Source organism: Ascaphus truei, chromosome 18 (assembly GCF_040206685.1).
Source record: "Ascaphus truei isolate aAscTru1 chromosome 18, aAscTru1.hap1, whole genome shotgun sequence".
NCBI classification, from domain to species: Eukaryota; Metazoa; Chordata; class Amphibia; order Anura; family Ascaphidae; genus Ascaphus; species Ascaphus truei.
In genome coordinates, this window is record NC_134500.1 from 12,885,429 (window position 1) to 12,902,243 (window position 16,815).

General features: G+C 49.5%; 1 protein-coding gene across 4 annotated transcripts in view; it reads right to left on the reverse strand.

The window, feature by feature from the left end:
• Positions 1-16,815, reverse strand: part of PDE8A (phosphodiesterase 8A) — a 181,937-nt gene that overhangs the window by 21,843 nt on the left and 143,279 nt on the right. For all 4 annotated transcript variants that reach the window (XM_075575585.1, XM_075575584.1, XM_075575583.1 and 1 more), the window contains exons 7-13: positions 13,680-13,758; positions 13,105-13,242; positions 10,562-10,650; positions 8,918-8,969; positions 8,539-8,581; positions 6,397-6,474; positions 4,006-4,076 (exon numbers count right to left, since the gene is read on the reverse strand). In XM_075575585.1, the coding sequence (XP_075431700.1) occupies positions 4,006-4,076; positions 6,397-6,474; positions 8,539-8,581; positions 8,918-8,969; positions 10,562-10,650; positions 13,105-13,242; positions 13,680-13,758 (550 nt within the window). The remainder of the gene's footprint in view (positions 1-4,005; positions 4,077-6,396; positions 6,475-8,538; positions 8,582-8,917; positions 8,970-10,561; positions 10,651-13,104; positions 13,243-13,679; positions 13,759-16,815) is intronic.

A 16,815-nucleotide genomic window follows, 5' to 3' on the forward strand; every position in this document is an offset into this window, starting at 1 on the left:
GGTACGGGTAACTCTTTCTAAGGGGTGCACTGCAGGCCTCTTTGGCAGAGAATACTTGGCTTTAATTTGGCCTTTAAAGCAGCAATCCAAGCTGCCGACCCCCCCCCCCCCCTGTAATATGTGTATCAATACAATCCACACAATGATAAGTTGCCGATCGATCCGTTCTCCTGTGATCGATCGGTGAAGATTCGGTTTGGCTCGGGGGTTCACTAAATGGCTGTCATGGCGGCTTAAACGTCACGCCGGTCAATAGGAAGTTAATAGGAAGTTGTGATGTCGTCTGTTGCGGCTTCCTATTGGCCCAAGTAACTGGGACATTTAAACTCCACAGAGACACCGGCACATCTACGGAGGTAATAAGTATCTCTGGAAGCAGGGGTCCCCGGAGCTGAAATTAAAGCAGTTGAGCTCCGGAGACCCCCTGCTTCAGTCCTATAATAAAAATATTAATTGTGCAGTTCGACATGTTTTGCTGCTATAAGTAATCCAAGTCTCTTAACCCTTTCACTGCTGGAATGGCTGTTGACGCATTACTTTGCAACAGACCCCTCCGACAGCAGAGAGGGTTAAAATGCTCCACAGTGCTAAGATCATGTAAACCCTAACTCTGTATACCCCGCAAGGGAGGATACCACGGCTTTCTATTGTCCCACGTGACGTGGGAGCTTTAAATCCGCCCAAACTCACCTTCACAAGTTGGACACCCTCTACAACTTAATATGCCGCTTTGTGCTCCAATGCAACTACAACACACATCACTGCGAAATGCTCAAAGAACTGGACTGGTCATCACTTGAGTCTAGGTGCAAAGTTCACCTTTCCTGTCTCACCTTCAAATACTTTCTGGGCAAGCTACCCATCTATCTGAACAATCTCCTCACCCCTACCACATGCAGCACTTATCATCTGAGATAAGACTCCAAAAGACTGTTCATGGTCTCAAGGTTCCGCAAAGTATCCGGCCGCTCCTCCTCCTCTTACTGTGCACCCCAAAACTGGAACAACCTACCGGAGACCCACACAGCTGCCACCAGTCTAAGTTCTTTTAAAACTAAGGCTGTCTCACATTTTAATCTGGTCTGTAACTGTTACATACGCTTATAACATATTATCCTTAACTGTTCATGCAATGTCTTGTATATAATGTATACCCTGTTCACTTAATGTAACCATGTATTTCTCATAATAACTCTGTGCCCAGGACATGCTTGAAAACGAGAGGTAACTTTCAATGTATCACTTCCTGGTAAAACATCTTATAAATAAATACATTTCGATAGCCCCAAGTCGCCCAGCCGGAGATACGTATATCGGGAAGCAGGGGTCCCCGAAGCTGAAATGAACGCGCGGGGACCCCCTGCTTCAATCCTATGACTAAAAACAAAACAAAAAGGCAAGCCGGATTGCGGCTTTAAGCGAATGCAAATGTGTATGGTACAGATGTTATAAACGCTTGTCAATTGTTTCAATAAAATCATTTTTTCCTGTATCAAATTAAATTACAATCAGCGTGTGGCCCTTCTGCTCCTAAATCTTTTCTGATTCGGACCCTTTGGAAAAGTAGTTGAAGTTTACTTGTGTACATGTGTCTCATCTCAACAGGGGGTGGGGGAGGGGGAGGAGTGCTCTGTACCTCCGTACAAATGATACTTTATGTAAATGGTCCAGCACAGGGGTGCGCACACTATTAGAGCTGCGCCCCCTCCCCCCCCCCCGTGCTCGCGCCCCCTCACGTCATCCCGCGGCGTCATTTGACGCCACGTTGCCATGGCAACGCGTCACAGCAGCCATCTGAATCAAGGTAAATTCAGGTTGCGCAGGCCTCACGCGATCCCCCGGCATTTAATTTAAATGCCTTGGGGAAGAGCGCGGGGACCTCTGCAACCGCCGCGCCCCCTTACTGAGAAATCTCACGCCCCCCCCCCCCAGTTTGCGCACCCTTAGTCAGCTTGAAAAATCTGAGTTTTGACCCTGCAAATAGGAATATAGCTTTCATGAATTTGTTCTTAGCTGCATACAAAAGGTAGAGAAAACCCCCAGGATTATTCCAGCCATAAAGTCATTAGATTATTACAATGTTTCCAAATAAATCTACGCAAACTCCCAGCATGTTTAACCCAGTCAGTGCTGGTCTGTATATATACGATTCTCCAGCAACTACGTTCTATACCAGATGTTTTTGTTGTGCTGAACCTATATAAGCCCTCGTATTTTCGGAGCCGGAAACCCGCGCTGTTATACAGTATTTACGATTCTCCTACGTCCTTGGGTGAATCATGAGTCACAAGTTATTTTCTCAGTCAGGTGAGACCGGGGAAAGTTTACATGTGCTCAACAATGGCCTTCCATTTTAGGCCGAGTCCCCAGTGGCCGCGACGGCTTGCCCGCTGTAGACAAAGTATAGCCCTCTATGGGGCAGGCCCCAGTCGGTGTGTGTGGGCGCGCATGGCGCGATGCGCAACCGTCTTTGCCAAAAGACAAGATTTTTGTCTTTGGGCGCGGCAGCCGAGCTGTGACCACATCACGGCGGCGGTTCAGCTAATGAGGGCGAACCCACCGCGTGATGTCATGGCCACGCCCCCATTACGCCCCCTCCCCCCCCTTCGCGATTTGCGGCTCTTCACCACAGACCACAGGTCGCGGCTGAAACTGGCGCACGCGCCGCCAGTCGCTCCGACGCGCACCTGCACGCAGTGACTAGGCCGTAGCCTTATACTCCATGTGATGTATCCAGGGCCGGTTTAACCGGTAGGCAAACTAGGCAGCAGAATTTAGGGGGCGGCAGCCACCTAGTTTGCCTAATGTGCGGGGATTTTCCCAGCAGGGAGAGAGCAGGGCTTTGGCTAGGCGTCCGGGCAGTTTCCTGATTGGTTGCTGCTGGGTATGGTAGCCAATGAGGAGGACGTGTCAGGAGCCGCCGGCGCAGAACCGAGCAGAGGAGGCGGCAGCACGGGCAGGAGAGGCGTGTGGCTGTCCTGAGTGTCCCTGTGCAGTGGTGGATTTTTAGTTTTTTCTCTTTTTTCCCCCCATATACAGAGGCCCCGCTCTCCTCCCCACTGATTGCCGCGGGAGAGCGGGGCCTCTGTAAAGGTCTCTTACCTTCTCCTTCACGCCGCCCTGCTCCTTCTGTAGAATTGCGGCGTCAAATGACGCTGTGACATCACTTGGTGACGCATTGCCGTGACTACGTGACGACACATGGTGTCGCGTTGTCATGGAAACGAGTCATCATGTGGCGTTGCAGCGTCATTTCACGCAACGAGGCTGTAGGAGGAGGAGGCCCGGGCGGCAATAAGGAAAACGCCAACGGGACGCCTAATTTTTCATTTGCCACTGGTTCTATGTCTGTCCGGTGTGTACAGTATCTGTTCTGGTGTGTGTGTCAGTGGCGGAGAGGGGGGGAGTGTGTCAGGGAGAAGGGGGGAGAGAGTGTCAGGGAGAAGGGGGGAGAGAGAGTGTCAGGGAGAAGGGGGAGAGAGTGTCAGGGAGAAGGGCGGAGAGACTGTCAGGGAGAAGGGGAGAGAGAGAGTGTCAGGGAGAAGGGGGGAGAGAGAGTGTCAGGGAGAAGGGCGGAGAGACTGTCAGGGAGAAGGGGGGGAGAGAGAGTGTCACGGAGAGGAGGAGAGGGTGTCACAGAGAAGGGGAGAGAGAGAGTGTCACAGAGAGGGTGAAAGAGAGAGTGTCACAGAGAGGGGGAGAGAGAGTATCAGGGAGAGGGGGGCGTGATAGTGTCAGGGAGAGAATGGGAGAGAGAGTGTCAGGGATAGGAGGGAAGCAAGAGCGTCAATGAGAGAGGAGAGGGTGTATGAATGTTAGCAAAAAATCTATTAGGTATAACATTTACGGGTCTTTGACTGAGCCTCTGATTGAGCCATTTGTGCTGAAGCTGGGATATCCTGAAAACCTGACCTGTTTGGGGGGGGGGGGGGGTAGACGGGGGCTCGAGGACTGGAGTTGAGAACTTCTGACTTTGAGGTTAAATGAAGAGCAAATATACTTCACCTTTGTTATGGGGGCTTCGATTGTCATAGAGTGTATCCTGGCCATGGAAGAATGGCGCCTCTGTGAGCTGCCTGCGGAGCAAATACAACAACGGTGAGTCCCGGTGACTGCGGCTCTAACGTCTCATACCGGGGATCTGTCCCCATATTATTAATATGGATGAAATCTGGGTTTAATAATAATAATAATAATGAGTAAATAAATAAATGTACAGGTACTCTTGAATACCCCCCTGCAGGGGGGGGGGGGGGGCTTAAAGAGGCCCAGCGCTCTTCCCCAAAGCATTTAAATTACATTCCGGGGAGCGCGCGTGAGGCCCCCCCCATACGTTACTTACCTGGTCTCCGGCGGCTTCTGCCGACATGTAATACCATGCTACAAAAGTGTTCGCTGATTGGCGAGATGGTTAACCACAAAAATGCGCAGGAAGCGGATAGGCAACGGAGTAACGTGGCCAGAACCCCTCCGGGTCGTAATATTGGAATACTCAAAGCCTCGTCACAAAAACCCAGCAGCACTGGCGTGGCTTCGAGTGTTCCAATATCAGGATCAGGAGGTGTTATGACCAAGTTACTCTGCTGCCTATTCGCTTTCTGGGCATTTTTTGGTTCACCATCTCACCCCTGACATCATCGGACACTTTTGTATCGAGGTATCTCTGATATGTTACAAGCAGTCTTTTTGCTGATTAGCAATAGCACTTTTATACTGATATCTCCAAGTTAATGTAATGCATTGCCAGCCACTGACACAACCTGACACTGCTGGAATCAATTATACAGGCTGAATACAGTGTTTTTTTTGCAGTGGATCACTTATTTAACCCCTCATGGTCACTCTTCCCAATCATTTCCAATCACACCTACTAGGTTGCTACAAGACATCCATTCAGACTGCCTAAATGCACACCATTGGCAGTTTACTCATACTGCAGCTGTTTTTATTATTTCGTTCATGTTAATAGTTTTACCCTGTGGGTCATTAAAATTGTTATACTAGCTAGTTTTTAGAAGCACTTTATAATTCCAAGTGCCTGCTGCCATTTCATCATCAGGTCTCACAATTTGGTACTAGCCCTTATTAGCCAAATCTTGCTACTGGTTAGGCCAGGGGAGCGCAATCTTTTTTTCCCTGCGCCCCCCTGCCGGCTGTCCTGCACTCCGCAAATCCCTCCCTCCCTCCTCCTTACCGTGGTTCCCGGCGTCTGGGCGATGCGTCTACAGGTGCCAGCTGAACCACGGTAACGAAGGTTTACAGAGGCCTTCGCTGCTTCCCCGGCAAATTTAATTTAAGTGCCTTCGGAAAGCGCGCGGGGGCCTCTGTAAACCCAGCGCCCCCCCCCCCGCCGTTAATCTCGCGCCCCCCAGTTTGCGCACCGCTGGGTTAGGCTATAACTCTAGACATACTTATTATCTGCTTCTATACACCACCAACATGGTTTTCTTCTAATTGGATGTTATTGGCCTATATGGCACCTTCCTACTTTTTAGACTGTGCCCCAACAAAAAGGATCCCTGTTCTCTCTCTCCACCTATTCCCTAAGTAATTGCATTTTGATCCTCAGGTGGCACCTGGATTCAATTCTAGAAAGTTGTACACTACATTTATAGTTAGATGGAAGCCTCCCTCCTCCCCCGTCCTTGTTCAGCTGCCAGGATTACACCGGGACGAAATAAAGCACCAACCATTTCCGTGAAGATGCCAATTTTGTTTCCCTGGTTATAGACCCATGAGAAATGTTTCAACAAAAAGACCGAGCCGGCAACAATCTGCGCTGCCGTTTGCCATGTCCCATTATACGCTATGCGCTGCCGTTTGCCATGTCCCATTATACGCTATGCGCTGCCGTTTGCCATGTCCCATTATACGCTATGCGCTGCCGTTTGCCATGTCCCATTATACGCTATGCGCTGCCGTTTGCCATGTCCCATTATACGCTATGCGCTGCCGTTTGCCATGTCCCATTATACGCTATGCGCTGCCGTTTGCCATGTCCCATTATACGCTACGCGCTGCCGTTTGCCATGTCCCATTATACGCTATGCGCTGCCGTTTGCCATGTCCCATTATACGCTATGCGCTGCCGTTTGCCATGTCCCATTATACGCTATGCGCTGCCGTTTGCCATGTCCCATTATACGCTACGCGCTGCCGTTTGCCATGTCCCATTATACGCTATGCGCTGCCGTTTGCCATGTCCCATTATACGCTATGCGCTGCCGTTTGCCATGTCCCATTATACGCTATGCGCTGCCGTTTGCCATGTCCCATTATACGCTATGCGCTGCCGTTTGCCATGTCCCATTATACGCTATGCGCTGCCGTTTGCCATGTCCCATTATACGCTATGCGCTGCCGTTTGCCATGTCCCATTATACGCTACGCACTGACCATCACTTCCTCTGGAGGTGGTTGATCTGACATCTAGGGAACCTTTCCGTCTGTCCTTGTGTCTGCAGGTCTGGAGATCTAGAGAAACAACAGGCAAACGGTTGCTTGTCTATTAGACTTTTTTTTGCGACCAGCTTCCAGCAAAGTATTCCTCATTGTTCCTGGGACCCCCGCCATCCCTCAGTGTTCCTGGGACCCCAGCCATCCCTCAGCGTCCCTGGGACCCCAGCCATCCCTCAGCGTCCCTGGGATCCCTGTCATCCCTCAGCGTCCCTGGGACCCCAGCCATCCCTCAGCGTCCCTGGGATCCCTGTCATCCCTCAATGTTCCTGGGACCCCAGCCTTCCCTCAGTGTTCCTGGGACCCCTGTCATCCCTCAGTGTTCCTGGGACCCCAGCCATCCCTCAGTGTTCCTGGGACCCCAGTCATCCCTCAGCGTCCCTGGGACCCCAGCCATCCCTCAGTGTTCCTGGGACCCCAGTCATCCCTCAGCGTCCCTGGGACCCCTGTCATACCTCAGCGTCCCTGGGACCCCTGTCATACCTCAGTGTTCCTGGGACCCCTGTCATACCTCGGCGTCCCTGGGACCCCTGTCATACCTCAGCGTCCCTGGGACCCCAGCCATCCCTCAGTGTTCCTGGGACCCCAGCCATCCCTCAGTGTTCCTGGGACCCCTGTCATACATCAGCGTCCCTGGGACCCCAGCCATCCCTCAGCGTCCCTGGGACCCCTGTCATACCTCAGCGTCCCTGGGACCCCTGTCATACCTCAGCGTCCCTGGGACCCCAGCCATCCCTCAGCGTCCCTGGGACCCCTGTCATACCTCAGCGTCCCTGGGATCCCAGCCATCCCTCAGCGTCCCTGGGACCCCTGTCATACCTCGGCGTCCCTGGGACCCCTGTCATCCCTCAGTGTTCCTGGGACCCCAGCCATCCCTCAGTGTTCCTGGGACCCCTGTCATACCTCAGTGTTCCTGGGACCCCTGCCATCTCTCAGTGTTCCTGGGACCCCTGTCATACCTCAGCGTCCCTGGGACCCCTGTCATACCTCAGCGTCCCTGGGACCCCTGTCATACCTCAGCGTCCCTGGGACCCCTGTCATCCCTCAGTGTTCCTGGGACCCCTGTCATACCTCAGCATCCCTGGGACCCCAGTCATCCCTCAGCATCCCTGGGACCCCTGCCATCTCTCAGTGTTCCTGGGACCCCTGTCATACCTCAGCGTCCCTGGGACCCCTGTCATCCCTCAGCATCCCTGGGACCCCAGCCATCCCTCAGTGTTCCTGGGACCCCTGTCATACCTCGGCGTCCCTGGGACCCCTGTCATCCCTCAGCGTCCCTGGGTCCCAGTCAGTGCTAAGAGCAATAACCCAAACTCACATTTGTAGAATTGGAGCACACATTTTTTTTTAAGACGTTTTTTCTTTAATCAAGAATAGATTGAAACATCAGGGATCTGATATGTCCCACGTCAGGGATCTGTTATGTCCCACGTCAGGGATCAGTTATGTCCCACGTCATTTAAAACCCTAAGTGCCTCTGCATTTTGTCCCCGCATTTCCATAACAGAATGGCTTAACCCTTTCCCTGTCAGAGCGGTCAAGGTGCTGCAGACCCCCATAGAAACAAAAAGGGTTAAATATTGCAGTATAGCCACAGCCCAGCAAGTGGTCAGAATATCTTGTTTATGTATCCCTATCTGTATCTATGTATCCTCACCATGAGCAAACCAGATCTTCACTTGTAATTCTCAATAAGAATTGACAGACGTGGCTACATTTTTTAATCTCTCCACTTTATAAAGAGCGGCTAAAGAATCGGATGTTTAAACGCAGGGCTGGGCAACTCCAGTACTCAAGGGCTACCAACAGGTCAGGTTTTCAGTATATCCCTGCTTCAGCACAGGTGGCTCAATCAGTGGCTCAGTCGTAGCCCCCTGTGCTGAAGCAGGGATATCCTGAAAACCTGACCTGTAGGTGGCCCTTGAGGACTGCAGTTGCCCCCCTCCTGCGTTAACGTCTGAAATGCTGAAGGTGCCTACAAAAGCACTTCTTCTGAGCATCACCTTCTAGCAGAACAATTCTGTTTTCCGCTCAAAAAGATACGTTTGTATTCATTTGAATCCCAATAGCACAAGGACAAACCTGTTTGACATTCGGCCTGAACACGTTCACGTTGTTTTTCTGCCTGAAAGTAAAAAAAACTACCGTCAGTTCCCCGTGGCCAAGAACGCAGATCCATCTTTCTTACCCCAGGGGGGGGGGGGGGGGCAACTCCAGACCTCAAGGGCCACCAGCAGGTCAGGTTTTCAGGATAGCCCTGCTTCAGCACAGGTGGCTCAGTCGCTGAGACACTGATTGAGCCACCAGTGCTGAAGCTGGGACTGATTGAGCCACCAGTGCTGAAGCTGGGACTGATTGAGCCACCTGCGCTGAAGCAGGGATATCCTGAAAACCTGACCTGTTGGTGGCCCTCGAGGACTGGAGTTGGCCACTCCTGTCTTCCAGTGTGAAGCCTACATACCTTATTATTGTCATTACATGGTCGGCAAATTGACACATAGTGTCGGATCTTCCTGTAAAATAAATGGGTTTTGTTTTAAATTCACATAGTGGCATAAAACAATAAAAAATAGTTAGAACATCTTCAAACGTCGCTTTTGTAATAATATCTACGTATAGCAGGGGTGGCCAACTCCAGTCCTCAAGGGCCACCAACAGGTCAGATTTTAACGATATCTCTGCTTCAGCACGGGTGGCTGAATCAGTGGCTCAGTCCAAGACTGTGCCAGCTGTGCTGAAGCAGGGATATCCTTAAAACCTGGCCTGTTGGTGGCCCTTGAGGACTGGGGTTGGCCACTGCTGCTCTATAGCAATAACTCACTGACATAAATGTAGAAACATGCCCCAAAGATTTTAAGCATCGGAAAAATTGGGAATATAACAATACACATGTTTAATAATATTGAAAAGAATGATGATTATTGTGATCATAAATAAAAACAATAATAATATTCACAAATCAAAATGGAAACCAGGAAAAAAAAAAAGGAGAAATGCAATTACCCAATTAGTGGGACAATCTATCATTATTAGCTGGAATAATGGTCACAGTTAATTCTGCACAGAATTGAGTTTTTCAAGTTGGGTATAAAGCTATGCGAACCACACACAGACTCCTGGCACTATTTCTAGTATTTACCAGGGGATCAAGAAAATAATGTCCTCAGATTGAAAGCTGCAACACTTTGCGTGCTATTCCTGTAGGAATTCCTAGAAAATGTATGAAATATTTATTCTACGCTGCACGGTGAGTCACCGGCGTGAATGTCACACGTGCGTGTCTCAGGTCTTGTGCAATAGAGATGTATATATATATACTTCATTTGCTGCAGAGGACTCATACATCGAGCTCAGCTTTGAAACGGAAGGCACCACCAGGAAACATCCACCAGGTGGGCTGTGGTCGCTGAACGCACAGCCGATCACCTAACCCCTGCTGTTGCCAGTGGAGACGGCAAACATCTGGCAGCGACGGAGTTAACGCGACGGTGTCAAACTCGGCCCTCAAGGGCCACCACCTGAGCCGAAGCAGGGATAGCCGTAATACCTGTCCTGTTGGTGGCCCTTTAGGGACGCATTTGGCATCGCTGGGTTAACCGTATGAGAAGAATTAGATTGTAAGCTCTTCGGGGCAGGGACTCATTTTCCCAAATGTCACTTTTATGGCTGAAGCACGTCTTCCCATTATGTGTTATTTGTATTATTTGTTATTTATACGATTATGTCACGTGTATTGCCGTTGTGAAGCGCCATGTACATTAATGGTGCTATATAAATAAAGATATACGTACATACGTACAACACAACACTGACAGATGTCATCATCAATGTCAACAGTGTCATTTTGCACAGTGGGAACAATACATCGGTTATTTAAGGTGCGTGCACTCTCCATGACTTCCAGTACGGAGTCAGCGGCCACGTACTAAGACCTCATTAATGTAGAGCCAAAAACCCAAGGACGCAAGATCCCAGGTGTTCAATCCAGCCAGACCCACAACCTTGTGTAGCTCTTCTCCCATCCCCACAGTTACCAAGCAGACCCGCTACACATCATGACCCCCTGCCGTATCCCCTCCTTCCCTTATTAGTTGGTTTTACTTACCCCCTATGTCCAAAAACAGGAATTATCTTCACATTTTGCTGTATATTATCACCGTTTTTATTTTTGGCATAATAAATACCTTCCCATTCCTGTGTGAATTAATACATACAGTTAATTTTCAACAACGGGCAAAAACATTTTTTTCTCGTGATATAAAGTAATACATTCCAAATTGATTCGAAGATCCTTATTTATTAGGCTGCTGAGCCCCTTTCAAGTGAAGGAGAAGTGTTCGTGCTCCATTCAAATGAATTTGTACTAAAATATTCTGCAGCAGGGATGGGCAACTCCAGTCCTCAAGGGCCACCAACAGGTCAGGTTTTCAGGATATCCCTGCTTCAGCACAGGTAGCTCAATTAATCCCAGCTTCAGCACAGGGGTCTCAATCAGTGGCTCAGTCAAAGACTGAGCCACTGATTGAGCCCCCCTGTGCTGAAGCAGGGATATCCTGAAAACCTGACCTGTTGGTGGCCCTTGAGGACTGGAGTTGCCCACCCTTGTTTTACAGCTGAGGGAAGATTCTACAGCATATTTGAATTATTGAATATACAATTTATTACTAATTGCACAATGCAAGGAGATGAATGCTAATTAGTAAGTATGCTCTCATCCTGGAAGGATCTGTGATCCTCTTGGATTCTGTATTGAACCAATATTTTGGTAAATCCATCCCCCCACATTAGTGCGTCAGTCAATAAGCCACAAAGCGGACGATCGCTGGAAATTGTCCGCCTTGGACATTATTGAATAAGCCTCTCAGAGTTTGCAATTATTCGGAAGACGCTTAAAGGTGGAATTGGGATGAGAATTTAAAAATTATCAGCTGTTTTTACTATTCTTTTACATAAAAAACAAACAAATATTGTAAAGGTTATTAGCATTAATACCATATTATTGTAAACACATAAGAACGTTGTGAATGATCTAAAAGCATGTCTGTTATATAACGTTAGGACACATCCTCCTAAAACAAGGAGGGACCGTCAACTCCCGAGATCTTCATAGAATAAAGAGAATTTTAATCCACACAGACCAACGTTTCGATCAAACACATCTTGACACAGCTCACAGTGAGTTTGACCGAAACGTTCTCGGGAGACGCTGAGGGGATGACGGGGGTCCTAGGAACACTGAGATTAAAATTCTTTTCTTGTATGAAGACCTCTGGAGTGCCGGCTCCTTCTTGTGTTAGGAGGATGTGTCCGGTATTATAGGGGTCCCCCCGGTGTGCCTGCGGCAGTAACATAAATCCAGTGAGTGCCCCTAATTCTTTCTTCTGTTATACAACTTTGACATGGGACAATATGAAAGGTGCTCTGGAACCAGAACATTCAACAGGTTCCATGAACCTCCAGCATTAGACAGCAAAATCCAGCCCGATACCATTGAGTTAAGATTTCCACTTAGTAGAGGTGGAAACACAACATTTAAATCAGCAATCCAGCCTCTGACTAACCCCTATTATTTATTTTTTACAAGGTGGGGAGAGCTATTTTCAGTTACAGAGACCACAGTTCCAGTTTCAGAGCTACTTCCCAGCAAAGTCACGGCCCAATAGGAAGCTCCGACCAATGATGTTGTGGCTTCCCAAAAAATGGCGTCCATTTTGTTTCCCCTTAGGGGAGATTTAAACCCTGTAACTTCCCCAGTAAGCATCTTGGAAACCAGTGGGTCCCTTAGAGCTAAGAGTAGAGCGGTTCAGTTCCTGCTCCGCTTCCCACCCTGTAAAAAAATGAGGGTATAAATAAAACACAGTAGCAGGGATTGTCCCATTAATTTATATTTCACAACATATAAGCTCCTAATAAACGAGCTAAAACCTGTACATTCCAAATGTCTTAATTACTGTCTGGTATTAAATGATTATTCGTGGGTCTACAGTATGTGGGTGGCAAGAACAAAATGTAACTGAACAGCGCATTAAAATATACGGTTAATGTGAAAATCATTTTCGTTTCCACTTTTTCCAAGTGTAGTGCATTTATCCTAAAATGAAGTTTAAAAACTCAAATTACATAACAATGAATGACTCATGTTTCATGTACCCCTCCATTCATCCTGAGTCACCTATACTTTATATGTTATTGCTCGTAGCATTTATAGCAGGGGTTCTTAACCTTTTGTACCTTAATTACCCTTAAGGGAGCAACAAGGCCCCCAATCACCCCATACCAATCATTTTATATATGACGTACTGGTACCATTTCAATATTTTGACTTCATATGAACGACGGAGTGCAACCTCGCCAGTAGCCCCACTGAAATGTTTTGTATAGGGCCCTCTCTTCTTAGTAAGTACGTGTAACGAGCAGAGATGGAAAATAATGTGTGGATCCCTAGCAACCATGCATGTATGTGGTGGGGGATAAAGACGCTTTCCCACGAGGTGTCAACCACGTGTTATTTTAACAGAATAAAAGTGATAGCATGTTACTAATAAAGCCCAGCTTTGTACCACCCCCGGGGGGGTGAAATCGCCCCTGGTTAAAACCCCCCTGATTTATGGCATTCTTGATCAGAAAGGGTGTACCTGTTTTTCTTACCTTTCCCGTTTTTATGCACGAGTTGAGCGTATCTAGGAAATCGGATTTTTTTTCATTAACAGGCACTTCAGTTAATTCTTTTCCAACGAGTTCATCCTTCTGGTAGCCCATCGTGCTTTCAAAAGCAGGATTCACATACTGCGAGGAGAAAAGCGCCCGGTCAAAAAGATGTTCAGTAGGTGTGAGGTGCTCAACGCCAGCCCCCAAGACCTCCCCAACAGGGCAGGTTTTCAGGCAATCCCAGCTTCAGCACAGGTGGATCAATCAGTCCCTGCTTCAGCACAGGTGGCTCAATCAGTGGCTCAGTCTTCGACAGCCACCTGTGCTGAAGCAGGAATATCCTTAAAACCTGACCTGCTGGGTGGGCTTGAGGACTGCAGTTGAGCATTAAAACATAATTTCCTGCTGCAATTCTAAAATCATGTTTTATTAATAAAAGGCTTCAACTCAACAGAACCCCATCACGTTGTGCTTATTTCCTTGCCCAGTGTGGTGCCTCTTGCCAAGTGAATTATTTGGGGCAATCAGTCCAGCTCAGAATATAGGTTCACCAGAGCCAACCGTCTCTAACATACCTCTATTAGGTGATCCTCGCTCGTAATTTCAATGGCTTCTTGACTTCTCTCTAATGTAGTAAATAGCGAATTACAAGCCCTTAAAGAGAAGAATAAATCAAATAAAAAGGTGAACGGATACAGAGCTATACCTTAGTGCAGGGGTGAGCAACTCTAGGGCCAACAATACGTCAGGTTTTAAGGATATCCCTGCTTCAGCACAGGTGGATCAATCAATCCCAGCTTCTGAACCTGTGGCTCAATCAGTCCCAGCTTCAACACATGATGGAGCCACCTGTGCTGAAGCAGGGATATCCACAAATCCTGACCTGTTGGTGGCCCCTGAGGATTGGCGTTGGCCCAATCCTGAACTACAGTCATTCTCACAGTTAGGCGCTGAAATTCCGGGATATGCGAAGAAGATATGCCCGTTTTAAAGTGCTTGAGACAGAGCAAGAATTATGGTCCACAACGCTGACATAACATGTTTCCTGGTAAAGGACGGTCGCTAGGAGAACTGAAAAACAAATTCGTAAAACAACGTACAGTATCATTCAGGAGCGGGAGCCGCTGGATCAGCGCGTTATCGATGATGCAATCAGACAGCGGCATTCTCGTATCCATGCGCGCGTTTCCGCAGAAGGACACTTTGAACACACACTTTATAGTAATTTTAGGGTTTCACGTTAGATTAGAGCAGTTATCACATTTACGAGCTACGAAGGAAAAACTCCTATTTCTCGTTTAATGAGCATGAACCTACCGCAGTGTATCTGGTGCTTGTTAACATAATACAGTGACATCAATCTAGTGAACATCAGTTCATTGTCTACATTGTGCTTCTTATATCGTGTTAATCTACAGAACAGATTTACAAATGTGCCCATTTTCATGGGGAATGAGCAAGAAATATATAAGATATGATGAAAAACGAAAGGGGTCCCTTTTTTTCCCTGAACACAGTGCACATCCAAACCTCATTCAAAAGATAATTTAGGGAAAAAGAACGTTTTCGTGTTTTTCCATTGGCTCAATTGCAAACGTTTCGCCGTTTATTTAGATGCCCTAATTTCCCAGAATCCTGTGGTTGTAATCTTTCCATCCAGATGTGCACTAATCTAGGGGGAGGGGGGTCTAACACAGATATGAATGATGCAAGACAGGTCTCAGGGTTTAATTTAACCCTTCAAGTGATGGTAGACCAGCACAGCCCTGCACAGAGAATGAAGAGGAGGTTTGCTTTTCTTATTGCCTGTAAAGGTCTTTTGTAATAAGGTCAATCACAATGAATTTAAAGTACTTACGGACCGATTCGGCCATTTTTCGGCACGTAAAATCAGCCCCTTAGTCTGCATATCTAATTACGAGGTGCTCGATCACTAAAAGACAAGTCGCGAACAATTAGAATCATTAGTAATGGGAGAAAATCAGCACTTAAAGAGATTGAAATAGCCTTGCATTATTTACACTGCAGATTTATCTTGCTATGCTAAGTGGCCCAGATATAAGTTGCTTTTCATGTTTTATGACTTGCTTGCTTTTAGGAAAAAATACTCAAAACTGCATGACTTCCACTCTCTGCTGTGGGAAATAAATAATGCAGTGAAATGCCTTTGTTCATTACTGCACATTCTACACGGTTTAGCACTTAATATTTGGAAGGTTTCAAGACAGAATCTTATACTATATTAGTGAAAGCACTGTATGCCTGCCTGCCTGCTGGATGTCCGGTACACGGACACACGGACACACGGACACACGGACACACGGACACACACACACGGACACGCGGACACACAGGGACACACAGGGACACACACACACACACACACAGTAGGGGGGGGTGTACATTAGCAGCATGTATAACCCGGGGGAGGGCCCTCACATACCCGCCGGAGCCTCCGCCTCTTCCTCCCCGAAATCAGCCTCCACCCGCCCGCACCTCCTCCTCTCCCCGTGTCTCCCGCGCTTTCAACCCCCCCCCCCCCCCCCCGGCGCCGCTACAGTCAGCGGAGGAGCGAGTGCCCGGGACACAGCGGGGGAGCGGCCACAACAAGCTGCCTCCCGCCTCAGATCCACTTTGGAGCGGCCGGACGGGTGAGGGAGCTGCCGGACGGGTGAGTGAGCGGCCGGACGGGTGAGGGAGCGGCCTTCACCTCCCCTCACCCCCCTTCACCTCCCCTCACCCCCCTTCACCTCACCTCCCCTCACCCACCCCTCACCCACCCCTCACTCCACTTCCCTTCCCTTCCACCTCCCTCCACCCCCCCTTCACCTCCCCTTCACCTCCCCTTCACCCCCCCCCACCTCCCCTTCACCCCCCCCCCACCTCCCCTTCACCCCCCCCCCACCTCCCCTTCACCTCCCCTCCACCTCCCCTCCACCCCCCCTTCACCTCCCCTCCACCCCCCCTTCACCTCCCCTCCACCCTCCCCTCCACCCCCCCTTCACCTCCCCTCCCCCCCTTCACCTCCCCTCCACCCCCCCCCTTCACCTCCCCTCCACCCCCCCCCTTCACCTCCCCTCCACCCCCCCCCTCCCCTCCACCCCCCCCCCTTCACCTCCCCTCCACCCCCCCCCCTTCACCTCCCCTCCACCCCCCCCCCCTCACCTCCCCTCCACCTCCCTTCACCTCCCCTCCACCCCCCCCTTCACCTCCCCTCCACCCCCCCCCTTCACCTCCCCTCCACCCCCACCTTCACCCCCCCTTCACCTTCCCTTCACTCCCCCCTTACAACCTCCCACCACCTCCTCACCACCTCCCTTCCCACCTCCCCCACCCCCCTTCCCAACTCCCCACCACCTCCCCCCCCTTCCCACCACCTCCCCACCACCTCCCCCCCCTTCCCACCACCTCCCCCCCATCACCCCCTCCCCCCCACCTCCCCTTCCCCCCCACCCCCCTCCTTCCCCCCCACCCCCCTCCTTCCCACCACCTCCTCCCCACCCCCCCCCTTCCCTGAGGTGGAGTCACGGGCCAAAGGACACACAGGGACACAAACACACACACACACACGTAGACACACACACACACACGTAGACACACACACACGTAGACACACACACACACACACGTAGACACACACACACACACACAGACGTAGACACACACACACACGTATACACACACACGTATACACAAACACACATACGTATA